Source organism: Vulpes lagopus, chromosome 5 (assembly GCF_018345385.1).
Source record: "Vulpes lagopus strain Blue_001 chromosome 5, ASM1834538v1, whole genome shotgun sequence".
In the NCBI taxonomy this organism is placed as follows: Eukaryota; Metazoa; Chordata; class Mammalia; order Carnivora; family Canidae; genus Vulpes; species Vulpes lagopus.
Genome location: NC_054828.1, coordinates 82,480,400 through 82,507,191, shown reverse-complemented (window position 1 = coordinate 82,507,191; position 26,792 = coordinate 82,480,400). Strand labels below are relative to the sequence as shown.

General features: G+C 39.1%; 1 protein-coding gene across 2 annotated transcripts in view; it reads left to right on the top strand.

Moving 5' to 3' along the window:
* Positions 1-26,792, top strand: part of PAIP2B (poly(A) binding protein interacting protein 2B) — a 32,645-nt gene extending 5,853 nt beyond the window's left edge. Inside the window, exons 1-4 of one of the 2 annotated variants that reach the window (XM_041755473.1) lie at positions 18,186-18,319; positions 19,663-19,729; positions 20,541-20,717; positions 21,596-26,792. In XM_041755473.1, coding sequence (XP_041611407.1) covers positions 18,246-18,319; positions 19,663-19,729; positions 20,541-20,717; positions 21,596-21,652 — 375 coding nt within the window. In that variant the 5' untranslated portion in view covers positions 18,186-18,245 and the 3' untranslated portion in view covers positions 21,653-26,792. Of the gene's footprint in view, positions 1-18,170; positions 18,320-19,662; positions 19,730-20,540; positions 20,718-21,595 lie in introns of those variants that run through there. The other variant, XM_041755474.1, reaches the window with a different exon arrangement.

The window sequence follows — 26,792 nt, the reverse complement described above, 5'->3', positions numbered from 1 at the left end:
ATACCTTAACAAATCAAGGTTTATCAGTGGTCTCCATATGTATTATAAAATGACCTGTATAATTTTATAGGAAAGGAGAGACACTGGAGAGAAAGAATATACTCTAGTTAACTTATTACCATCTGGTCTATAAGTCCCAAACTTAAAAAAATATATTTTATAATTACCCCCTTGAAAATATGGCTTATTCATATTTTGAAATTCCGTAAAGTATGTGGAGACCAGACTAGAGCAGGAGTCAGAGACAAAGGTTGTTTTGAGAGTGAGAATCTTCTGACTTTAGAGGATGTTGCTTTTATTATACATTCATTTTGGGCCATATTAGACATTAACTTTGCCAGTTAGGTGATTTTTGTAGAAGCACCCACATCCTCTCCTAACTCTGGAGTTTTGGGAGTTGTATGCTAGCATTCTCCCTTTAAGAAGATCTGATTATATGAGCTTTAAGGACTGAGGCCTTATACTGTATAATTTTCATTCATCTATCAAATTCTGATTATGTAACTAACTCCAAAAGTATTATTAAAGTTAAGGAAGCAACAGTTATGGTTTTGATAGTGCACTGATTTTGCAGCAGAATATCTAGGTTTGAAATTTGCCTCTGCCAGCCTTACTATTTGAATGACCTTGAGCACAACTGCCTAACCATCTGTTGCCTCCTTTTCCATTTTGATAGAATGAAAATACATAGGGTTAGTATAGAATTAAATGATGCACATAAACATACTTTAGGAACAACTCTGAAGCACTCACTGTATAAATATAAGACAGACCAAAGGAATATATCCAGCTCAATTTGAATTAACATTTTATTTATAGCTTTTAATTTTATATTATGGAAATAGTATATTACTTTTATAAAATTAAAAAGCATTGATAGGCAAAAAAAAGGGGGGGGCTACAAAGCATTCCGTAGATCCACCATACTAAGGCAGTGGTTCACATTTTGATGGGTATATTTTATACTTTTTATGTACATTCATCATTTTTTATGGAAATGGGTTCATCTGCGTGTTTTAGTCATTTTATTTTTATGAGATGAATCCCCTAAGAGTACAACTGCTTGATTTAGTGGAATCGTTCCATCTTTTGCTACATAATGCTGTATATAATGAGAACTAGCAAAGGGGTAACTTCTGAGCCTGATGAATGTGTTCATGAACTTGTAATCATCTAGTATCTTGAACCATTCCAGAAGCTTCATCAAAGCCACACTCAGAAATGAATTTGATGTATGCATGTGGTTATGCTTGGCATTATTGTTTCTAATAGCATGATAGGGATGACCCTGGTGTTTGTCAGCAGGGAACTTGTTAAGTAAATTCTGCAAGCAAACCATGGAATATTGGATAGTTGTAGAAAAGAATGAGGAAGACTATGGACTGACCTGATGCAAAAGAGCTCTAAGATATGTTGTGATTTTTTTTAAAAAAGGGGGGCACAAAAAATTAAAAAATAAATAAATAAATAAAAAAGGGGCACAGCACCCAGCCATCTATTTAGTAGGCTACTTTTTGTGCTGAGAGAGAAAGAAGGGTGGAATAAGAATATACATTTATTTATATTTGCTTATAGTTACAAAAAGAAATTCTGAAATGATAATATAAGAAACCAATGGAAGAAATAGGAGTAGAGATGGGATTTCACCATATGCCTTTATATATATATTTAAAACATTTTTCAAATCAAGAGTTTGTGTTACATTTTCAAGAAATATGTGAATGGGGAGACCTGGGTGGCTCAGTGGATAAGCATCTGTCTTCGGCTCAGGGCGTGATCCTGGGGTGCTGGGATCGAGTCCTGAGTCTCCCCACAGGGGGCCACTTCTCTGTCTCTGTGTCTCTCATGAATAAGTAAATAAAATCTTTAAAAAAATATATGAATACATGAATTGAAGTAGGGTTTTAAGGAAGAAGAAAGGGTCTGAGGAGCTGCCCATCTTTTGATGTCAGGTGAATACATAGCAACAGTAGCAAAGATTGGAAGAGTGGCCCCTGCAAGGGTTTGGCAGGGCTTTTTTTCCTTTTTACTCAATTTTGTATGTTTAAAAAATACTTTGAACACAATGAAACAACATTTCCAAATGATCGCCCCATGGCTTCAGTAGCTGCTTTCTTTTTCATGTTCACTTGTAGTATTTTTTAGTGAGTACATATTATTTTCAATTGTAATCACACTTTTCATATTTTTTAACTTACCTAATTATGTTTTTTCTATGTTGCTATTGGAGGACCTTTAAAAATAATGAAGATAGGGCAGTTTTGTCACTGCACATCTTAGAAGTGAGCTGATCAACCTCTAGAGGCAGTAATTCCAGCCCTGTAGTCTGCATGTGATGTACATACATGAGGAAAATAAGAAAGAGAATTAAATATGTATACATGAAAACATTTCTCCCTAATTATAAAAGAAGCCACATTCTTCTTTATAATAATTAGAAAATAAAATATAAAGAAAAATCTGTAATTTTACTACCCAAAACATTCTGGTTTTTTGCTTTTTAGACTTTTTTTTATATATAGAAACATTTTTTTTTGTGCATTAATGTTGTAATTTAATGGTGTTTATCAGTTTAACAGTATGATCCTAACAGTTCAAGATTTAGAGACAGTGAAACCAGCTTCCCTAAGTTTCACTATGCCACTTACTAGCTGTGTGGGCAACTTATTTAAACTGATTTTTTTTCTGACTGTAAAATAATACCCATTTAAAAAGGTAGCACCTATAAAATGATAAAAAAAATACAGAAATATTTAACACATAAAGTAAAAAGTTCACTACTTAAAAGTTTTTTTTTACTTCTCATTTTACTTTATTTTAGTTTTTTATTTTTTTATATATATTTTTTGTATAGAAACATTTTTAAAGGTAGAATCATAATATATGTATCCCTGGGAACTGCTGAGATACTCGTTTAGGTTTTTTTTTCCCTTTTGCCTGTTAATATAAAAAAATACATTTTATATTTCACAATTTCAGACTATCCTTGTGTTTCTGGGCTGAACTTTGGTGATCAGTGTTATGGTTTTATTTTTAAATAAGTTGCTTTTTTTTTTTTGCTCATGTCTTATTTGAAAGTGTATATCTATAGCATGGAAATTGGTCTGTGGTTTATCTTTGGTGCTATTTTTGTTCCGTTTAGTGTATTGAGCTACTTGTAAACTAATCATTAGGAGGCTGTCTTGTGCTCTGAAACAGTTGCATGGGAACTATCTGCTTTTTGAAAGGTGGTGCTTCGTGAACTGCAGGCTGGTCTTGCCCTCCTTTAAAATGCAATAATACTAGGGGAAGTAAAGTTTTAACATAGTGATTTTAGTATAAACATGAGTAGAACAATATGTAATTGCTTTTGTTTGATGGTGGTGTTCTTGGTGTCTTTTTATTACCTAGGCAAGTACTGAGGGTTTACACATCCTTTGTTTCAGCATTGAACAGATGTGACTGTTTTGTTCTGCAGCCTTGCAGATACACAAAATGGGCCTCCCAGGGCTCTGTTTTATCCCCACCGAAAGCAAAAAGTAATGCAGTGAAACTTTGCCTAGCTAGAACTTTTAAAGAATAGAGTGTTCTGATTTACTTATGTTAACTTGGAAGTATAAAGGTGAAAAGAAATCTCTAATTCCCTATTGAATACAGTTCTGAGATGTAGAAAATAATTCCACTTTTCTTCTCTAATAAGCTTGATATATTCAGACCTAGTTGATGTTTTATTATACAATTCCTGAAGTGTCCGAAGCTTACATTATGAAGGTTCTTTTTTGGAACTTTAGATGTAAGAAGATATAAATGGTATCATGTGAAATCAAGCTAGAAGGGAACTGATGCTTGTTAAGTGTACATTTTTGACTAAATCTCAGATCGCAGCTTGTTTTCTTAGCTCACAAAAATAAAACACATTGGATTGAGGATAGGAGTTTTAAGGAGATTGTCTTTTAATTGGATGTCTTTATTTCATATGAAGATAGAATATACAGCACCCCTGGCTTTGGACCAATAGAAGGAATCATATTTTTTCCTTATTGTTTATCAGTGGTTCTCAAAGTTGAGTGTTTCTGAATCAGCTGGAGGGCTTATTACGACACAGATTGCTGGGCCCCACCTAGAGTTTCTGATTCAGTAGGTCTGGGGTGGGACTGTAAATTTGCATTTCTAGCAAGTTCCCAAGTAATGAGGATGCTGCTCGGCCTGGGAGTAAATTTTGGGAACCATTGCTATATACTTTTTTTTTTTTTTTAAGAGACTCTTTTTTTTTTTTTTTAATTTTTTTATGATAGTCAGAGAGAGAGAAAGAGAGGCAGAGACATAGGCAGATGGAGAAGCAGGCTCCATGCACTGGGAGCCTGACGTGGGATTCGATCCTGGGTCTCCAGGATCACGCCCTGGGCCAAAGGCAGGCGCTAAACCGCTGCACCACCCAGGGATCCCCCATTGCTATATACTAACTAAATACTAGAATTCTGGCTTTAGAGGAAGGCTGAATTTGGTCTAGGAGGATAGGAAGTAAACCGGTTATGGAGCAAATCATGAAAGATTTACCTCCTTTGCTGCCAGCATAGTGTTGAATTCAGGTAATCAGCAATACACAGTGACATAAACAATTCTTGTTTCATAATTGGAAGTCAAATCAAATGAGAGAAGCTGTTTCATCTGCAAAGCTTAGAGGTGAAGGGATTCTGTTGAAATAGGATTTAGTGATTAACCCCATGAGAATAGGAGTTATTTATATGTCCTTTTTGTCTCCCCTGTCACTGACCATTTAACCTTGCTCTAGAAGGTTCCACTAATTTTTTTAGTTGGGACAGGTTTTTGTTTTTGTTTTAAGATTTTATTTATTTATTTATGAGAGACAGAGAGAGGCAGAAACATAGGCAGAGAGAGAAGCAGGCTCCCTGTGGGGAGCCCGATGCAGGACCAGGACTTGATCCCAGGACCCCAGGATCACTCTGAGTCGAAGGCAGATGCTCAACCACTGAGCCACCTAGGCGTCCCTGGGACAGATGTTTGAATGCTTATTGAAAGTTTTGTTGTTTTAAAAGGTATTAGCTATGTGTATTCTTAAGATTTTTTAAAAACAGTAACAAGAGAATAAGATAATTTTTTTTTTGCCAAAAAAGGAAATTTTTGGAATTAATTTTTATCTTATTGGAAGGTTGGAGAATGTAGCCTGCTGCATTAGACATCAGGTATACTGTGGATTTTCAGTTGTTTTCATGATTTGTCATTATATTGTTTGAGGTAATACTAGTAATTTTTGTAATCCTTCTAAAAATGAAAAATGAAAGTCAAAATCATAGACCTGGCTTAGCAGCTGGACACAGAAGACAGCTATGAAGAATTAGATAGATATACACACATGCATATATGTTTAAATATATATTCATACACACATACATTTTTTAAATTATTTTTTTTCTGGCAAAGACAAGTATACCTGTGCTGAATTAAGGCATCATATAGAATCTTTGAGTTGAGAGAAAGAAACTCAGGAAGCCAACCTTTTCATAGAGGAGTTTTGCTTCAGCAGGCTTTTCTACCACCTAATTTCAGTTGTTCCACTGCTAACAACCTCAGTTTGCAAGTTGACGAACTGGTCGAACATTGACTGTAGGAGGAATAACATATTAAAGACAGTGGGTTGGTCAGATTCCCTACATGGAAACAGTTCTGTTTTGCTCCTCTTACTCCCTCAGAAAAGAATTGACGAGAGGGAAAAAAAAAAAGGTGGAACTAGATCCTATGGACTAGACCAGTGGTTCTGAAGCTTGGCTGTACATCAGAGACAACCCACAAGCTTTCTAAAACATGATATAGGTATGGCCCACCCCGAGACCTTCTCCTAGGATGGAGCCCCAGGGACTGCATTTTTTAATCATTTCCTGAAGCAATTTTTTTTGTAGCCAACTGAGCTCTATGCCTCTGACCAGAAAGGTGCTGGTCTCCAATGAATTTTCACCAGCCTGTGGTGAAATAAGAAAAATTAGGACTATAGTGTTTTTTGTAAAGTTAAATTTATTCAATTTAAAGAACTGTCTTTTGCATTGAATTAAGGTCTTCTTGTGTTTTCTGGTGTTGAAAATACCCTGTTATAAAGTGATATTGATAAGGATATTTTTGTTATCCTTACTTAGTTTTTAAAAATTGTAACTCTAGGGGGACCTGGGTATCTCAGTGGGTTAAGTATCTGCCTTTGGTTCAGGTCATGATCCCAGAATCCCATTGAGCCACAATCAGGCTCCCGGCTGAGTGGGGAGTCTACTTTTCCCTCTCCCTCTGTTCTTCCCCATCCCCTTCCCACCCCCACTCATGTGCTGTCTCTTTCTCTCTCGCTCACTCTCTCTCTCATATAAATGAATAAAATCTTTTTTAAAATTGTAACTCTATGTTGCCTTCAAAATATTTTTGAAAATTTACTGTCTTGTGAGATCCTGAAGATTAAGTACCTCTTATCTAATCATTCTTAGAAATTGTTTTTAAAATACTTTGGAATACAAGTCTATAGAAGGTATAAAACCTTGACTAGATGAGTTTCAGAATTCAGAATTTTTCAAATTTTAGAGATGCTTTCTCTGTGTGTTATGTAATACCCCCATGGTCTGTTGCAGTACCCTTAGTTACACACAGTAGTATTTCTGAGCAAAACAAGAGTATTCACACTAAGTGGATAAATGCAAGCTAATATAGCTTCGCATCAGTTCAAGTTCTAATGTCATCTGAGTTTTGACAGAAAGCGTATGGAAAATTCTTAGTTTTTAAAGCTTTCTGGATATTGGAATTATGCATAAGGGATTATACATATTGGAATTATGCATAAGGGTCTGCATTCTCATCCTAAAAGGACTAGCAAGCTTCAAATTAAATGGAGCTTTTATGTTTATGACAGAGAACAGAGTTTATTTTTATTTAAATACACCAGCATGTGGTATGACCCTGTTCATATTTTCCTTCCAAAGACCTAATCCTTTTGTTGAATAGCATTTTTCTTTATCCTGCTTCCCCTACTTCCATTAACAATATTTGAGAAAACTTAGCATTTTATATCATAAGTATTCTGGAGCTCAAGTGGGAAGTGTAAGAGTGTAGGATAGTAGCTAAGAGCATGAGCTTTGGATACAGGAAAACCTGAACTTAAGCCCCAATTCCTGCTCTGACTGTATTATCCCTTAGGCGAGGTGTTTAATAAATGTTTGAATGGTTGCAGATTAATCTGAAAAGCAAGGATAATGTCAGCACCTACCTCAAAGAATTGTTGTGAACATAAAAGAGAATGTTAGTGTGAAGTACTTAGAAGAGCCATTATTTTATTTGTGTCTTTTCCCTTTGTATTTGGGTAGATTACTTGTTTCCTCTTTATAACTGGATGTCTTCTGGTGCCCTCTTTTTCCCTTGGACAATCTGGATCAATTTGCTTCAAGTACTTTCCCAATTCACAACTGACTTCTGGTTTGCCTCTACAATTTAGACATCAAATCCTGCCTCTTCAGTGGTTCCACACCAAAAAATCCATCTGCTCCTAAGCTTTATATGGCCCCAGTAGTTTGCTGAACACTAAAAGTCTTAGAGTGGAGACCACATTACACAGTGTCAGGCCGCCCGCTATCTGAAAGGTACTACTTTTGACTCCTTGTTTTTCTTTGTCATGTTCCAGCACTGTGTTCCCCCTCAGCCCCCGAGGGAAACGTTTCCCTCTCTTCCATGGAGTAGTTCTCTTACCTTGGTCCTTCAAGGACCCCCAAATTCTTCTACCCCAAATTAATTTTCAAGGAGTTTCTCCCCTCAAAAACGGTACCTTTCCTGAAAAGACTCGTAGTGAAAACAGTTTTCTCAACCTCATTACATATGTATTTAGAGTGGGTGGCTCCTTTCTTCCCACTTTATATTTTTTCCAAAAATAGATAAAATGAGCATGCAGTCCCTTTTGGTGATATTTGTTGAGAATCCATGGTATGAATTTCTTCCAGGTTAGATAATTGCACGGTAGCAAGCTTTTATCCCTAGCCTACAACTCCTGATGAGACTATTAAATCCACCTGGTGTTATTAAATGCTAAAATAGTAAACAAGAACATATAAAAATATTTCTTAGAATAGAAGTAGGAATTTTTGCCTCCTCAAGAGTAATTTAACCTGTCAAAAACAGATTCCTGAGTCATGTTGTCACTGGCTGAGGGGAGTATCTGTTAATACTCAATAAGGAATGCTCAACCACAGATCATAGCCCCTAAGGGCATGGGCTTCCTTCCTAGGAAATGAGATTTAGAATACAGCCTTCTGAAAATGGCACTTAGTCAACAAATTATTTATTGAGGACCTGATGGGCACAAGGCATACTAAAAGCTGTAAAGACTTGATTCTTGCCCTCAAGAAACTTCTAAGATTGGGATCCCTGGGTGGCGCAGCGGTTTGGCGCCTGCCTTTGGCCCAGGGCGCGATCCTGGAGACCTGGGATCGAATCCCACATCAGGCTCCCGATGCATGGAGCCTGCTTCTCCCTCTGCCTATGTCTCTGCCTCTCTCTCTTTCTCTCTCTGTGACTATCATAAATAAATAAAAATTAAAAAAAAAAAAAAGAAACTTCTAAGATTATAAGTAGACTGGGCCCAAAACAAATGAATAGTAAATACTCAAGTATATTTATAATCAAATGTGAAATGGGGTAGACGTAGGAGAGACCTTAGGCAGAGGTTGTATTCAGCTTTCTATAGTGGCATTTCTGATATTATTGTGCATTTAAAAGACAAAGTGGCACCAGATTAGTCTAAGACATTTAGAGGCCTTTATTTTGTGATTGAGAAAAGTTACACCTATTTCATTTGTAATAATTTGCCCATAACAATGTTTTCAATTAGCGTAATCTGCTAAAGAGTTCAGAGTGTTTCCACTGTTAATAGCATATATCCATCTGGAGCTGGATATGGGGAAGTCAGGGTCCTGTAATGACCACCATTTGATGTTATCCCGGGAGGACAATTGATGGCCTTTACCTGGGGAAGTAGAACTTGAGGGCATACCTCTGGGGTACAGAGAGCTTACCACTGACTAGGCAAGTGTGTTTATTCTACCTTAGAAGTGCTTTATATGCTTTATGGAGTGCATTTTTTGTCTGTTTTATGCATTGACAATAGTATAATGGCACAGGCATCCTTGAGGCAGTGTTTCTAAAAGCTTGTGGGTTAATAGGTGTTAGATTAAAAATGTAATAAATGAATAATAAAGGCAATTAATTGATTAGGGAAATGCTTGGTAGTTCGAGTTAAATAGGTCTTCTCAGAGAAATGAATTTATTTGGCTGTATTTTTTGTTTATTTTTTTGCAAAGAGCAGTCACTAATTTTGGAACTGCTGATGTGGGAATTAGGGTCATTGAGATTTAGATTATTCCGCATAGAATTTGCTACTTTGTTGGAAGAATTCTTCTTAGTCTTTAGTCTTTCTATACTCATAATAACCTATGGCAGTTAACAAGCAAAAATACAAATGTTGGGCGTTGGCTTGGGCCTAACAAATTATAATGTCTGAAAGGTATGATGTGGAAAAGTTTCCTAGTGAGTCTAATGTATTCTAGAGATTGAAAACTACTGAATAAAAATATGCCTCTGGACACTGGCTAACTGCATTCTTAATCCTATTTGAGTATGCTAATAAGCTTTTGAAAGTGACTTGTCAGCTTCTAATTGCAGGTAAGCTCAGTTTTCTGTGTGCTTAACAAGCACATTGATACTCTATTTGCAAGCCCTTTTCTTTTTTTTTTTTTTTCTTTTTTTTATTTTTTATTTTTATTTATTTTTTTTATTTATGATAGTCACACAGAGAGAGAGAGAGAGAGGCAGAGACACAGGCAGAGGGAGAAGCAGGCTCCATGCACCGGGAGCCCCACGTGGGATTCGATCCCGGGTCTCCAGGATCGCGCCCTGGGCCAAAGGCAGGCGCTAAACCGCTGCGCCACCCAGGGATCCCTGCAAGCCCTTTTCTTGCATCAAAAGGAAGATAACTAATGGAGCATTTGTGTATTGAGGTCAGTATAGGAAAGTTTAGCAAGGTGTTACTTATTTATCTTTTGTTAAGTCCATGTAGCCTCTCCAAGAACAAATGAAATGGAAATTAGAGACTGACCTGGAACCTGTTTTTTAATCACCATGTATGTATTCTACATACATGACGTTCTTCCCACGTCACTCTGAAAAAGCTCATCCTGCTTCTACCACCTGGATCTTCTACCAAATGATGGAGAAAAGCTGATGGGTTTATTTACTTAGTAAAAGAAGACTCTGTTGAAGAAGGAAACAGAGAAATTATTTTAGTGCAAAGTATAACATGGTATATATAAAAATATATTCTATATGAATTTAAAAGGCTTTATGAAATTATTTCTTGTATTGCTTATGTCACTTTAAAATAAAATACACACACACAAAATACAATACACACACACACTCATGACACTGTAAAAACTTAGAAGAGGAAATAAAAAGAAACTCAGAAAGTTGGAGTTGGGTAGGTTTATCCAGCAACTGTCCAGGCAGGGAGACTTATACTTAGGGGATGAAAGGGAGCAAATTTAGCCACCCCAAAAAATGCCCCTTTGGCATATTGGTTATTTCAAGCTGTTTATTTTTTAAGAAACTACAGATCTAAAAGAAGTTCTTAAAAGTAAGTAGAGACATTTATGTTTTTAAAAAGATTGATTATTTATTTATTTATTTATTTATTTATTTATTTATTTATTTAAGAGAGAGATCATGGCACATTTGAGAACTGGAGTATGGGGGAAGAGGGGGAGAGGGAGAAGCAGGTTCCCCGTTGAATCGGGAGCCCAATGCAGGGCTCTATCCCAGGACCCTGGGGTCATGACCTGAGCTGAAGGCTGATGCTTAACTGATTGCTTAACCCAGGTGCCCCAAGACACTTACTTTTATAAGGGAAATTTCCATTCATTGTAAGAGTGTCTCCCTCAGTACCAGGAAGAAGGGGATGACTCCAAATCTCTACAAAATGTTATTAATGGAGAAGGAATGGACTTAAATCTTAAAGCAGACTTAAATCTGTGTAACAACCTTACCCTTGTTTTACTGTGCTTTTCTTGTAAACTTCCATAACTTACTTTCCACCCCAAAGATTTTTTGTTTTTAGCTGGAGGTGGTATTTAAGGTGATGCCTTTAGCCACTTTGATGAGTTACTGAGTTTTCATGGGTCTCTCCCATATCTACAAGAGGTATACATGTTAAACTTTTGATTTTCTCCTGCTAATCTGTCTCATGTCAATTTGATTCTTAGACCAACTAGAAGAATCTTGAAAGGTCAAGAAAAATTTTTTCCTCCCCAACAAGATCCTAAGCATTCTTGCCACCAGGGAAGTAAATATCCTGCCATGGAGTAAAGATGTTTCATATGGCTTTGTGATGGATAAAATCTCTCTCCTGATGCTTTTCTTCTCTCAGCTCTCACTACATGCTCATCTTGCAACTACCTATATTACTAATTAAAAATCCCTGGCATTTAGATTTTGAATCAGGGAATGTATGAGCTATTCAAAACATGAGTAGTTCAGTATCCCTTCCTGCCTTCCCATGGCCTGCACTATCAGTCATTCCTTCTTTCTCTGGTTTCTGTAGCCTCTTCCTCTCCACTAGACCATTTCTATGAACATTCAAACAAGCTCTAGACTCTCCAGTTATTAAAAATACTTTCCAGGGACCTCTCACACTCTAGTTTTTGTCCGTTCATGTCCCTTTTCTTGACAGCTAGATTCCTCCAAAGAGTTATCTAATACTTCTGTCACATACAACTCACATACCCTCCATTTGGCTTTCCTTTTCATTTATGTTCATGGCAACCACTCTCATTAAGGTCATCAGAGACCTCCGTGTCCTAAATTCTATGGATATTCCTCAGCCTTCCTCTTGACCTTTCAGAAGGCTTCAACATACCCACCATACTGGATTTATTAGTTTTCAGTGGTTATTGTAACAAATTACCACAAACTGGTAGCTTAAATTAACATAAATGTATTTTCTTGCAGTTTTTGGAGGCCAGAAGTAAAAAAATCAAGGTGTCATCCAGACTACACTCCCTCTGGAGGCTTTAGGGGAGGGAAACTCTGTACTTTGCCTCTTCAGCTTCTGGTGGCTATAGGCATTCCTTGACTTGTGGTCACATCATGCCAATCTCTACCTCATGGTTATATTGCCTCCTTCTCTTCTCTGCTTTCTCTTATAAATGACATTTGTCAATGATTTTAGGGCCTACTGGGATAATCCAGGATGATCTGCTTATCTCAGTGTTCTTAATTTAGTCACATCTGCAAAGACTTTTTTCCCAAGTAAGGTGGCCTCCCAGATTCTAGGGATTAGAATGTGGACATATCTTTTGGGGGGCTACCATTCCACTCATTATATGGAGTTCTATCTTCCCTTGATTTCTATGATGCCATACTCTTCTTCTGATTTCCTTCCTGACTCTATGGCTTCTTCTCTCTCTCCTTTTCTGTATTCTTCTCCTCTACCTGACTTTTAAAAATGTTCACATACATCAGGTCTGGGTCTTGGATCCTCTTCTCATCTCACTTTGCCCTTTCTCTCTAGGGTAATATCTTGTAGCCCCATGATTTCTATTACCATTTATATGAACAACTGTTCCAAATTTCTTTATTTAACCAGACGTTTCCTAATCTTGATGCGCATGGATAACCTACTTGACATAGTCATTTGAGTGTTTCAAAGGCATTACAAATTTAATGTGTCTAAAATAGAACTCATCACCCCTTTTACCCCTCCTCATCACCACCCAAAAAAAGTTTGCCCTTCCCACAGGATTCCTTAGCCTAGTGAATGACATTACCATCCACCCAGTTGCTTGTACCAAAGTTATCCTTGATATTTCCCTCAGTCTATCTCCCCACGTCCATTATCAAAAACAACTGAAAATAGTTGCCTACTCTCTTCTTACTGCATTACCTTAGTCTTAAGCAGCAACCATATTTTCATCTGGATTAGCGCATTAGCTGCCTTACCGGTCTCCCATTATCCACTCTCAGTCTCTCCAATCCATTTTCCATATGGCAACCTGAGTGATTTCAAAATATAAATTGAATCATATTACCCTTTTTGAAGGCTTTCATTGATAACATTTAAAATCTTTCCTGTAGTCTCTAATGTCCTGCATGATCTAGCCCCATCTGTCTCTACAACTTCATCTCTCTTCCTTGCCATTCTCCTTTGACCTCCAACTGTATGCATCTCTACCTTCTGAAGTTCCTTAGAGTTCCTTCCTGCGTCTGAATCTTTGCACATGTGTTTTCCTCATTGGGAAGGAAGAAATTTTCCTTGGTCCAGGGTTTTTCTAGGTGGACTAAATTAAATTCACATGAGACAGATTAACAGGTGAAAACATACTTAGTTTCATGTGTATGGGACTCCACACAGACATGAAATTCCAAGACAGTTGGGTGATTTGAAGCTTATAAGACATTCTGAATTAAAGAGAGGGGTAGGAGTCTAAGGAAAGGAAGGGGAAGAATATCTTTAGCAGGATAGTGAGAGGAGATGTTTAGAAAACAAAGGTTGCCCTGTTAAGTAGGTAAATTTATTAGGTAAAGAGGAATCTTTGTTAGTAGATCTCTTCCTGGTACAGGCTCTTCTTGCCAATGTAAATTTAGGCAGTTGAGGGGGAGGTAAAGAGCTTTTCCTGAATCTGCTGGGTTTCAGCTGCTTTTATCTCAAAATAGTCTTTATGCCAAAGTGGCCCATCTTGGGGTTCTTACCTTGGCCCTATACACCCTCTTCTCCCTATTGCTAGATAACTTATATTCTTCAAGTATCAAAGAAAATATTGCTTTTTCAGGGAAACCTTTCCTAACCATCCCCCACTCTTGGGACTTGATTAGGTCCCCTCCCACCCTGTTGTTTTCAGTAGTCCCTTTAACTTCCTTTTATAACACAGATCAGAAGTATTCTTAATTATTGTCTCCTGACAATGTAGATACCTCTAGGGCAAGGACTGTATACCCTGTCAAAGCACCAGTCGAGTACAGTGTCTAGAGTAAATAGACACCCAGAGTGAGTGAGTGCATCTAATGACCTGAGTTGCTAAGATGTAACTGAGAATGGACTAAACCTGAATCTAGTACTGCATATTTGAGGTAAAATAACATTTTAAAATGCTATTCATAATATTTAATTTAAAAAATGGTATTAACCAGACTGAACGAAGTTCACAAAACTGTAGGAAACAGAATAGTAGAGACTAGTTTTTATAGCAATTTCTCAGACAATTCAGCCAAATTCCAGATAATTCAGCCAAAAGTCCCAAGTATTCTTCACAGTCAAGCTGTTACCATGGGCACAATCCAGGTTTATAGCTTCTGAAAAATTTCAGGTTCAAAGAATAGCCAGTTTTTGGTATGAGCGCATTGGATCTGAAAGTTTTGGGCATTCAAAGTATTGAACTGATGAAGCATGTATTGTAGAAATGTCCTAGGCACATTAAAAGTCTTGAAGTTCTTTATGGCTGGGAACTGGGCTTTTATTTCAAGCCAAATACCCTTGACCATGGTAAAGTATTAAATCAAATGCCTAGCAGGTCTTAGCACCCCTATTTGGACTCTGTGCTGGCTACATGCTTTTCCATCTTAACCCAAAATAACAACTCTTATTTTCCATTTTCAGCATCTTTGCCGTGTGTATAGAAGGGAAACTGAGGTAGGGGAGAATAAATGTCAAATAGTTCTTGGATTTCATAACGCAGTATAGATGCAAGCCAGACATAAAAACTCTTTTATCTTCTGTTGAGATCCAGTTCTTGAAGAACTTCTCAAACCATGACCTACTTCAAACTGCACATTTGTTGTTTGGATAGATAAGAGGAAAGATGTGGCAACAGATGATTTGTATGGCGGAACTAGTTGTCATTGTTTATCAAATCCTGTATTACCTATTGCCATGTGACATCTTACCGCAAAGCTTAGCAGGTTAAAGCAGCAAACATTTGTTATCTCAGAACTTCTGTTGAGTCAGGAATCTAGGAGCAGCTTAGCTGGGTATGCCTCTACCTCAGAGTCTCATGAAGTTGTTGTTGTCAAGTTGTCCCTTGGCTTCATCTGAAGCCTTGACTGAGGGAAGATGAACTAAGCTCACTCACATGATTGTTAACAGAATTCAATTCCTTGTCACATGGGCCTCCATAACATAGGTGGCCATTCTGATTTGTGATCCTACTTACGTACGCAAGCATTTCCCTCATCTCTAGAAACTTGGGGGGTATTTACTATGTCCCCACTACGCTAGGATGACACATAATGTACCTTGTTGTGGGTGAAGATCAAGTGAAATAATGAACATCAAAGGTCAAAATCTGGTACCTTCTTTGGTACTACATATAGCACTATCTGGATGGTTTTCTTTTTAGAGTGAAGTTGGACAGATTATGTGTCTGAAGTTTGAACGTAGATACAGAAGTACTTTATAAATTGTTAAACATTATACACATTAAGTTGTTGGATTGCTTCTACTTAGAGAAACCTAAGCTTGCCAATTGTGTGGAAAACACAGGTTAGAATAGTATAAACTACGATCAACACTATGTAGCCTGCTGAGAACCACTTTCCTAGTGTTATCAGTCCCATATCTCAGTGTTTTCAACTTCTCTAAAGTGTTTGCATTAAATTGGGTAACATCCCTATGTAGGGATTATAGTATGTCTCCATTCCCTTTCTCATGAAGGAGAGCATCCTGCAGTTTGCTCTGCAAGTTTCACCTTGCTCTTGAATTAAATGGGTTATTCTGTTCTTTGTTTCTCTGCCCTCTCTTTTTCCTTATGGTCATATGCACTTAGGATTTGTTTTTTAGGCAAAGGCAGATATTTTAGAAAACTGAATACTGGTTATCTCTGGGTGATTTCCATACTGATGGGGAGAAATCACTGTGCTGATTATAACCAACTGCCAAATGACCTGGGACTCGATCCCGAGTCTCCAGGATCAGGCCCCAGGTTGAAGGCAGCGCTAAACCGCTGAGCCACCCAGGCTGCCCTTTCCTTGTCTTTTAAGATTTGATTTTCTTTCTTTTTTTTTTATGATTTGATTTTCTAATGTTCATAATGGATTAAAAAGTTATAAAGTTATAAGAACTTTAAAGGGGAGTAAGCAGTAATTTTTTTAATGTACCCAGAAGCAGCGAAAGACTTTCTCATGAATGTTGACAAGATGGAAAGGAGTGAAGAAAAAAATTATTAAAGGAAATTTAAAGATGCCCCAAGGAGAAAGGAGGAGAGATTGAGAATATAAGCCTCCATCTTGCTTTTCACAAGTTGAGAATCTAATTGGAAAGAGAAAAATTATGCCTATGAAACAGAATAGTTAGGGACTGCTGGGTGGCACAGTGGTTGAGTGTCTGCCTTCAGCTCAGGGTGTGATCCTGGGGTCCTAGGATTGAGCCCCACACTGGGGCTCCCCGCAGGGAGCCTTCTTCTCCCTCTGCCTATATATCTCTGCCTCTCTCATGAGTGTGTGTCTCATGAATAAATAAAATCTTTTAAAAAAAGAAGAGACTAGTTACTTTAGTATGAACACTGACTTTACAAGGTATAGGAACATGGAGGAGGGAAGCAGTGAGTAAAGACTGCAATGATTTTTGAAGAATAATTAAGATTTAAATAAAGAACAGAAAAAAGACACATTCCAGATGATAGCAAACACATCAGTGTGGAATTGGAAGCCAAGTATAAGCAATTCAAAAAAATACGTATGTACTTTAAAGAGTTATAGGCAGACACTCACAAGAGGTAGACAAAACTTAAGGCCAGCAAAAACTGCCACCAAAAAAAAAAAAATTAAGAAAATAAAACAAACACAGCATTTTTAATTTATAAATTATTTTATGAAACATAAAAATTATGATATATATAATAAAAGTCCTTGTAACAGATTAAAAAAAGATACGTACCCTGATAGAGAAATGGTCAAAATACTTGAGCAGAAAAATGACAAAATAAGAAATCAAATGACCCAGAAGTATATCTCAAAATATTCAGCCTCAGTAAAAATTACAGAAATGTAAATGTAAATCATAAGTGACAATTTTTCTCTTCTGAGACTGGCAGTGGTTTAAAAAATAATAATATTCAGTGGGACACCTGGGTGGCTCAGTGGTTGAGCATCTGCCTTTGGCTCAGGGTGTGATCCTGGAGTTCTGGGATCGAGTCCCACATCAGGCTCCCTGCAGGGGAGCCTCTCCCTCTGCCTGTGTCTCTGCCTCTCTATCTCTGTGTCTCTCATGAATAAATAAATAAAATCTTAAAAAATAATAATAATAGTACAGAGGAATAGGCACTTATATTCTACTGGTGGGAATTTAAATGCTCATGGCAATGTGACAATAAATCAAGAACCTTAAAAAAACAACATAGTTTCCAATATAGCAGTTCAGTTTCTGGAGTTATCCTAAGGAAAACATTGAAAAAGATGAATGCAAGAAGTTAATCTAACCTTTATAACATGGAAACATTGAAAATATCCCAAAAGACACTATGGTGGTATTAACACAGAAATGAGAAAAGGCAAATGATAGAGCATCATGCTGTTACTCTAAGAATGGATGCTTGGGGGATATGTGTGTGTATATGTGTCTGCATACACATAAGGGAACTCAGAATGGTTATATGCACTACATTGTATTACATACATATCACTATTAACAATAGTTTTTAACTCTGGGTAGTTGGACAACTGGTAACCTTAATTTTCTCTTATTTGTTTATCAATACAGTTAGCATGTATTATTTTTTGAAATATGTTTTAGAGAAAAACAGCTTGAGAATCAGAATAAGGGGCAGTTGCTCACAGTGTTCATTGAGAATGTATTTTCTCTGCCTATTTAAACATTAAGGAAGCTGTGTGAACTTGATTAGGTTCTAGAGCCTGCAAAAAATTGACTTGAAAATATCCCCCCTCGCACTTGCCTAGAAAGGATAACTGAGCCTAGATGTTTCTTTTAACTCTTTAAGAATTCTACACCTGTATAGTTGATACTGCAGAATATGGTTAGCTTTATAACAGTTACAGACTAATAGTTTCTGTTCATCTGTAGTTAATAACTTTGACTTAGAACTTCAGAAGCATCTGGAAGAATCTGGATGTTCTAGGTTTTCATTTCCTTGATCCTTTCCTTTGCTTCTGTTTAGGTTCTATCATAATGAATGGATCCAGTGTAGCAAATACATCACCTAATGTAAAATCCAAAGAGGATCAGGGATTAAATGGGCACGATGAGAAGGAAAACCCATTTGCAGAGTACATGTGGATGGAGAACGAAGAAGATTTCAACAGACAGGTAAAGAAAGAAGTGGAAGGCTAAGATGCATGTAACTCAACAGCTATAATATTTTACCATCAATCTGTAGCAAAAGAAATGGGCTTGTCAGCTTGAGAATAATTTAAAAAAATGCATGGAGACCTGGTCTGGGTTGACCCAAGAAGCCTCTTCAGCTGGTAAGACACCAGACTATAGTACTTTGGAAGATACTGATCCTTTTCCATCACATTGGTTACAAGAGGATCTCATGCCACGGTGTCCTGGCGTAGACTTCTCGGGAACAGTAGAAGATGGGCCGGCCTGGCATACTCCCCACATGGGAACTCGGGGACTGATAGAATGTATGTCTGAGATGGAGAAGTGTGTTAGGTGGAGAAAAACTAGACTGTTTGAACAAAGACTCAGCAGTAATCCATTGTCTTGTATCGCGTGACATTAATAGCCCAAGGTAGGCATTGTAGGTAGACAGTGATTCTCCAGCCACCTGGTTCTCCAGTGGTGTTGCTCTGGCACCGCCAGGACATTTATCAGCTGAGTGACTGAAGGATAACTAGAAGTCTAGCCACGGGGAAAAGGGGAGAGCTAAAGGCCAAGGAAGGGATCTCCCTTTAACCGAGTGATGCATCTTCTGGATGACATTACATGATGAATAGTTACGTGGCCATCATCAATGTGGGAGATGGGAAATGTGGTTTTAACTGAACAGCCCAGTGCTCTGGGAAGAAGGAAACAAGTTGAGTGGAGCAGCCAGCAGTTTCCTCCCCAGTCAGCTCACTGTGTTATGATTTGTGTGACTAGCACATAGATCATGCAGGTCTTGAACAGTCATGTTTAATCTTATGGGTTGGAAATATTTTGTGGTGGTTGTTACATTAAGTACTTCACAAGTATCTAATTTACTTGAGATCAATGTGGCTAATTGTAAGGTTGAAGACTATTTTTACATCTTGTGCTACTGATGACTTCTGAATTCACGAATAACTGTATGGGCTAGTCTGGGTGATTATTTTTGTTTGACTTCCCCTCTGATGGTGGTGCTAGTGAGCTATGAATCTATCACCACTAGCCCACAGGAAAAAGATGACCAAATGTGAAGCCTGGGGCCTGTTAAAATCACACTCCGTTTGCAGAGTGAACCATACTCTTTACTAAGACTTGACAATGTCTGCAAAGAGGTCTAAAATATCCTAGATACAAATTACTTTAGTGTAGGGCAATCTTTAAGAAATAGAGTTGTTTAAATATTCATATTTTTCCTTGTTTTGAAAGGATACCTACATTGATGACATCATTTTCTGTTGGTTTGCCAAAAAGTGTTCTTTATATCTTTCTAAGGTTCTGAAAGTATTTTTCTCCTTTAGGGGCCTCATTACCAGAAAAGAGGGCCAGAAGCTGAGAGTTGGTTTTGATTTAATCTCCACTATCCAGGTAGTGGTCTAGTTATGTAATTCCTGTACCTTTTTCATACTTGTAAAATGGGAAATTTAAGAAGTTGCTTCTTAACAAGATTGAAAAAACAATCTCAAGCTTTAAAATGATTTTCTGTAACTGCCATCTGAAGGGAAAGTTTCTGCGTCCCATATTAGAGATGTTAGAAGAGGTGTGAAGGCCTGGACTTCCTGCTGTTCTGAGTAACTGTTTCCTTAGTCTTATTGTTGATGGAATTTTGTTGAAAAAAAACTAAAAATTGTGTTTTCTCTAGCCAGTCATTTGAAGCATTTTAATTCTTAGTATACCTCATGCAGGATCATTCCTTTTTTTTTTTTTTTTTAAAGATTTTATTTATTTATTCCTGAGAGACACAGAGAGAGGCAGAGGCATAGGCAGGGGAGAAGCAGGCTCCCACTGAGCAGGGATCATGACCTGAGCCAAACACAGATGCTTAACCGACTGAGCCGTCCAGGCACCCCTTAACCCCTTTTCTTTTTAGTTCGCCTTTCTTTTGTCTGTACTTCTTCTTTTTTAAAGATTCATTCATTCATTCATTCATTCATTCATTCATTCATGATACAGAGAGAGAGAGAGAGAGAGGCAGAGACTTAGGCGGAGGGAGAAACAGGCTCCCTGTGGGGAGCCCAATGCAGGACTCCATCCCAGGACCGCAGGATCACGATCTGAGCCAAAGGCAGATGCTCAACCACTGAGCCTCCCAGGTGCCCATCATTCTTAACTGCAAGAAAGAGGTAGAAAACGTCCCCTCTGGGATGGGAAGTGTCAGTTCCTCCCCTTTGCTTGCTAGGTGGAGGAGGAACTTCAGGAGCAAGACTTCTTAGACCGGTGCTTCCAGGAGATGCTGGATGAAGAAGACCAAGACTGGTTCATTCCCTCACGGGACCTGCCTCAGGCAATGGGACAGTTGCAGCAGCAGTTAAATGGACTGTCCGTCAATGATGGTCACAATTCTGACGATATTTTGGTAAGAGCCATACATAGTTGCACATGAGACATAGTGGAAATAATAGAGAATTTGGAGTGACATAGTTTCTTTCTGGCCCTACCACTTTGGGCGAGCCTCTGGAGCATCTGAGCCCCTGTTTTCTTCACCCATCCCCTAGGCATTGCACCACATACAGCATTGTGAAAACATCACTGTGGCATTATCACCAACTCTCATTTTCCCCAGTGGGCCTTTCAGAGTAGAATTGGGATTAGGATAAGAATTTGAACACAGAAGAGGTTTGGTTTCAAATGATCACTTGCTGTTGTTCTTTCCTTTTACTATTCCTCAAATCTGTATTTATAGCTTTGAATGATGTGGTTTTGGAAGGAACATACTCCTAAAAGGCCACTTTCCTCTTAAAATTAGAAGACTGGATAAACCAATTTCCTGCTTTTCATGTTTACTTAAAGTCAGAGCTCTGTGAGTGACTTAGTTCTCACAGAACTCATGTTCCAAATGACTCTGGCCTGCGGTTTGCCCAGGTTTTGGACATTCACAAGAGAGTAGATAACCAAAGAGAATACAGTGAGGTGGAAAATAAAGGGGTTGTGGTCACCAAACTGGTTTGGTGGAATACTCTTGATTTTCATCGAGTTAAGGTACTTGGTGAATTGCAAAATTATTTTTGGAGTCAAACTTGCAACGAAAGAATCAAGAAGAGAACTGGCATCTAAAGCAGGAAGGAGAAAATGAGGTTGCTCAAGGCTTAGTATGCCTGGAGCCCTGGGCAGGAGCCCAGCAGTGGCAGCGTGAGGTTTTTTCCTCTCTTGGAGGCTGAGGGTACTGGTAATAATGGAAGCGGGAAGAAAATAACTTTTAATGTGGGATTTCTTATCTCTTGGTTCTTATTTCAGAGCAAAAGTAATCTGAACCCGGATGCCAAGGAATTTATTCCAGGAGTGAAGTACTGAGCTGCAGAAAGTTTTGAGGAGAACTTGTATGTCCCTCCACCTGGGGACAGTGCTGCACAGAGAGGCAGAGCTGAAGAAAGGGGCGGGGCAGGGCGGGCGAGGGGTGCTCCGTGGGGAAGGGGGAGAGTGATTTAACTTGACCCTGTGATTGGAGTAACTAATGTCCTGTCTTATTCGACAAGCCTCTGAGTCTCTGAGTATTTCTCTTGTTCTACTGATTTTGGTTTGGAGCAGTTTCCTATCATTATTATTAGTAGCAGTAGTATTAGCTTTTTGAGTTAAGGAAATTGCAGTATTTTTCTGCCTTCATCAGGAATGTTCTGCTGTGTGTGTTAAGCCAAAATAAGCTGACCAAGAAAATCTGGGTGTTTGAGAATGTCCTTCTCATCCTACTGTACACTTACCAAGGGCAATGAGCACCTGGGAAACTGTTTATCGAGTACGTTCAGCTGGAAGAGAAGAGGCACGAATGGAAGAAGCAGGTGTTTGCCAACGAGAGTTCACCAGCCCAGCTCCCTTGACCCCCAGGGCTTTCCTGCAATGAAGCAGATTACAATGGCCTGCAAGCCAATGACTCCTTGCCTGGAACCCCATTCAAGAAAACACAGACTTAAAGTACTGATTGATGGTAACTCCTTTGATGGTTACCAAAGTTTGGAAATGGCAGGGGTGGGCTGTGACAGTGATTGTCATTCAGGTCACTCAGTCACTGCTGGCCTCTTAAGCCTCTGCTTCCAGCCATAATCAAACTCATTATTCATTATTTACCAGGCAAAAGAGCTCTGGGGTGGGTTTGTCACTTTGTCTCTCATGGCATCTAGTCCCCTGTCTCCTTTCCACCGCTCCCTACTCTATTTTTAAGGAAGGATGTTGTTACCAAAGGGGAAGAAGAGGTATGCATCAGCTTTAGTCTGGAACAGTCAACCCTGAACTCTCTGTTCATTGTGTCTCAAGAGTATTTTGACAAATTTTTGCCAGCCCCATGAGGACTTGGTCCTCCCAGTATCTCCCCTTAGTAAATTATTCCCAACAATTTTTCCCAAGTAAATGTATTTTTCAGGACACCAGCAAGAAATTCAGATCACAATTTGGATGCTTCTCCCCACCTAACAGAATTATGCAAAAGAACTTTAAAAAAAAAAAGACCTGGGAGAGTGAGTTCTGCTTGACCCATGTGACCACATGACCCACTGGGACAGTTTCAGCAATTATAAAATTTTGCTATTCCCACATGCCCAGTTTTACGAGTTTTCTAGGTTGGGCTCTTTGGGTATTTCTTTTGTCTTTCCTGACTATAAACCATGGTTTTGTTGTTGTTGTTGTTGGTACTCATAAGGAATTAAACTGGGCACCAGAAACTGCCTTTTGTGTGATAAAGATGTAGGTGGCAGAGTCAGGTCTAAAGGAGAACGTGTGTAGTCCAGGCCGTCCTCCTTAGACTGGGACGTGCAGAGGCCTGAAGGGGACAGCGGCTTCTGTATGACTGCTGCTGTGTGGTGTGACAGGCCTATAGAAAAAGACCACGGAATGAAGTAAAGTCTATGTAAATTCAGTATGTGGATATGGGACAGAGGTTGGAAGGAAAGGACCAGTGTCTAGAAAGCTTAGGAACGTCTCCCTTTTCTTAGGTGCTCCCTTGTTGACTTTTTGAACAGCTGCAGGCTATTGTCAGATCTAAAATATGAACCCACATCCTTTCTTCATTTGAGTCTATAGGATGGCATTGTTTGCAGAATGGCCTTCCTTGTTAGGTCGGTCACATGTCCTAGGAGACTGTAGCTTAAGGAGTTTAAGGAGCCGGATGTGCCCATTAATTCCCAAAGCCTCTACCTCAGGCTGGGGTCGTTGCCTCTAATAGGGAGAAAGCCTCGGAAGTGTAGGAACAGAGAGGTCTGTCTGTCCCTGGCTCCATTTCCTTCTTCAGTCTCCATTAGGTTGTCCAAGCTCAGAGTCCTGAAGGCTGTGGGAAATATATCAAGACACAGAAAGAGCCATTTTCTAGAGCGTGGGCATCTTCATGGTCAACAACAACACAGTGGCTTCAAGTGAGGCTCCCAGCCCAGTAGAGCCCTATAGGGATCCGGATGGAGCCATTTCTTCATCCTGAAGAAGGCTTGCTCTCCTGACCAGGATAGGCTGAGGTGTTGGGTGCTGTGCAGAGGGCTTGTCTGTCAGCTGTGGGGTTCCGTTTTGGATGTCAGCCGTTAGCATGGTTTCACAAAGCAGATCTGAGCAGGAGGAAGAGAATTTCCTGCCAGATGAGCAGTGGAACCTGAGGCCTGGACTTCCTGGTCCCATTCAGACACGAGAGGGTGCTGACTGCAGGAGCAGGAAGCCACTGGCAGCACAACCCCTTTCTTAGCAAGTAGCTTGTGCCACAGACCGTTTCTTTCCATAGTCCGGCCCTTTCCTCCATCGTCAGTATGTTGTGAGGTGGGAGCACAGTTGCCACCCAGGTCATAGGCTCCTTATTAGAAAATGCGTGTGGGTCTTGTTGGACCTTCGCTGGGGAAAGGCTGGGCACCCTTGTCCCTGACGTTTCCTTATAGGAAACAGTCTGGGTGCATGCCAGCCAGCCACCTTGACCCTTAAAGGGCGAGGCAGGTGTTTTATAAGTGATTATTTTGACATTGAATTTAAGCCACAACTTTGTTTAAACTTTTTCTATTGGCAACTGGAAGTTTGAGAATTTGTATAGAAATAGAATGTGTATTTTCTTTCTTTCTCTTTTTTTTCTTCAAGATTTCATTCTCTTATTTGACAAGTAGGCAGAGCAGCAGGCAGAAGGAGAGGGAGAAGTAGGCTCCCTACTGAATGGAGAGCCCCACGTGGGGCTCCATCCCAGGACCCTGGGATCACGAACTGAGCTGAAGGCAGATGCTTCACCACTGAGCCACCCAGGTGCCCCTAGACCGTGTATTTTCAATGAGTGCCAGTTCTGGCCCATCCCAGTGTTGGTTTATTAGTGACTGATTTCTGAGTTTTGTGATTATTGAACTCTAAAACTCCAAGATTAAAATTATTTTATCTCTTGCTCTTCAAGAGAAAAAAAACAAGGAAATGATTTTTCACTTTCTCCAGGTCTTTGAACTGCAGTGGAAAATATGACAGCTACAGCCCAGACCTGAGCACCTGTGACTGTGTGTCTCTGCGCATTTCTGACTGCAGCAGTTGACTTTTGGGGTCGCATATGGTCAAACCAAAACATTGTAAGGAAAAGGCGGTCCTTTGCAGCACCTTTAGTTTCCAAAGTCAAAACAGCTGGAGTCTCTTTAATTGAGGTTATAATGCTAACTATAGCTTAAAAATATGTTTTTAGGGAAAGACTAAGCAGCACTTCTGACATTGTGTCTTGTCCTAGCATCCGCTTTGTCTTGATTTCGGAGAGGCTAGGGAGTAAGGAGGTTATTACAATACTCTGGCCATTACGTACATCAGAGAGGAAAGTTGTGTGAAGAAGGAGCTAAAGGAAATCGCTTGACTGAATCCTCCTGTTTGGTGCTGCTGTAGACCCCATGTAGAAACATCAGGTGCCCGGAAGTGAACCTGCTGTGATTGGAGGGGACTGCTGTCCTTCCATAAGGGTCCCAGCATCCCAGGTTAATAATGTTTCTTGGTTTAGATGATGTTTAGATATGAGCACGAGCAGACACCTGACAAATTTGACCAAGATCTGGGGATGCCTACCTAATGGGGAAGGCTGTATCTTCAGCCACTCCCCCCGGGGGATAACACCTTAGTTTGGGAAATAAGCAGAGGGTACAGGAGGATTGACGCAGTTCTGGTGTGCACTGGGAGACTCTAAGCTATTCACTATAAAATACTATGGTATTTTCACCGTGTAATTCAACACTGATCATTCTGCCGTATTGATTGAGCCTTCAGAAATATTTAATGCTTGATGTGTGGTTTGGGAAGCGGGGATTTTTTTTTTAAACAACTTTATTGAGGCATATTTTACATATAAAATTCACCCTTTTCAAGTGTACAATTCAGTTATTTTAGTAAGTTTCCCAAGTAGTAGGGCCATAACTATACTCTATCTTAGACGTTTTCATCCTGCCCCGTGAGATCCTTTGTGTCCATTTACATGATAATCCCAGCTCTGGGCAGCCACTTATTTTTCTGTCTCTACAAATTTGCCTTTTCTGGGCGTCATATCAATAGAATCCCACAAGCTGTGGTCTCTTATAGCTGCCTTTTTTCACTTAGCACATTTTTGAGTTTCACCCATAAGGCATAACATGTGTCGGTAGTCTCTTCCTTTAGAGTGCTCAGTACTAGTCCACTGATGGAAATGCCACATTTGGTCAGCAGGGAATCTTACCTACCTGGATTTCAGCCTCCTGTGGTCTAAAGAGAATCCTCAGAACACAGGACTCCTAGGGCAGGCCGCTGCGCATATGAGATGAACTGCTTTTCAGAACCAGCCTTGTCATAAGAGGCTCCATGGGAGGAGCCCAAACTGCTGCAGAAATTTTTATAACTTTGCAACTTCTTTTTTATAAGGGACTTTTGTGCTGTCTACAACACATCAGGACTCTTGAACCATCTGGTAATTTAATGAGTATATTTTGCATGAACACAAAAGTGAAACCATCTGTACTCTGTTGACTATTTTATCGTCCCTAACTGGATGGAGGGGAATCTCTGAACTTTATGAATACAGTATTGTCTCCATTACAGAGTTGAACATGTATTAAAGATTGTGCTGCCTTTGTCGGGTGGATTTGAAGAGCAGGACAGCCAGCAGAGGAGGTCAAGGGGAGAAAGGGAGTAGAGCCTGTGGAAACATGAAGTCCCAGAGGGTCTGTGTGTGGTTTACGCATCTGCAGGTGTGGATGGCCAAGTGCCCCTTGTGCCCCGAGGCAGCTTAGCACCTCTAACAGGACTACGTCTTGACTTTCGACTTTAATCCTTGTTTCACAAGTTTAAAAGCTGTTTTTGTTCCTTTTTTCTCCTTTAAATAAATATTACATGGTAGTTATTAATATGTCTTTGGGGGAGGGGAAGGGCTTTAAAATTGAAGATGGTTTTCATAAAAATATCAAAAATGTGGGGAAAGTTACTTTTTAAAAATTTTGCTATACAAATCAAATGGCAGCTGTGGAAAAATCTCAATAAATGAGAATAAAATGCA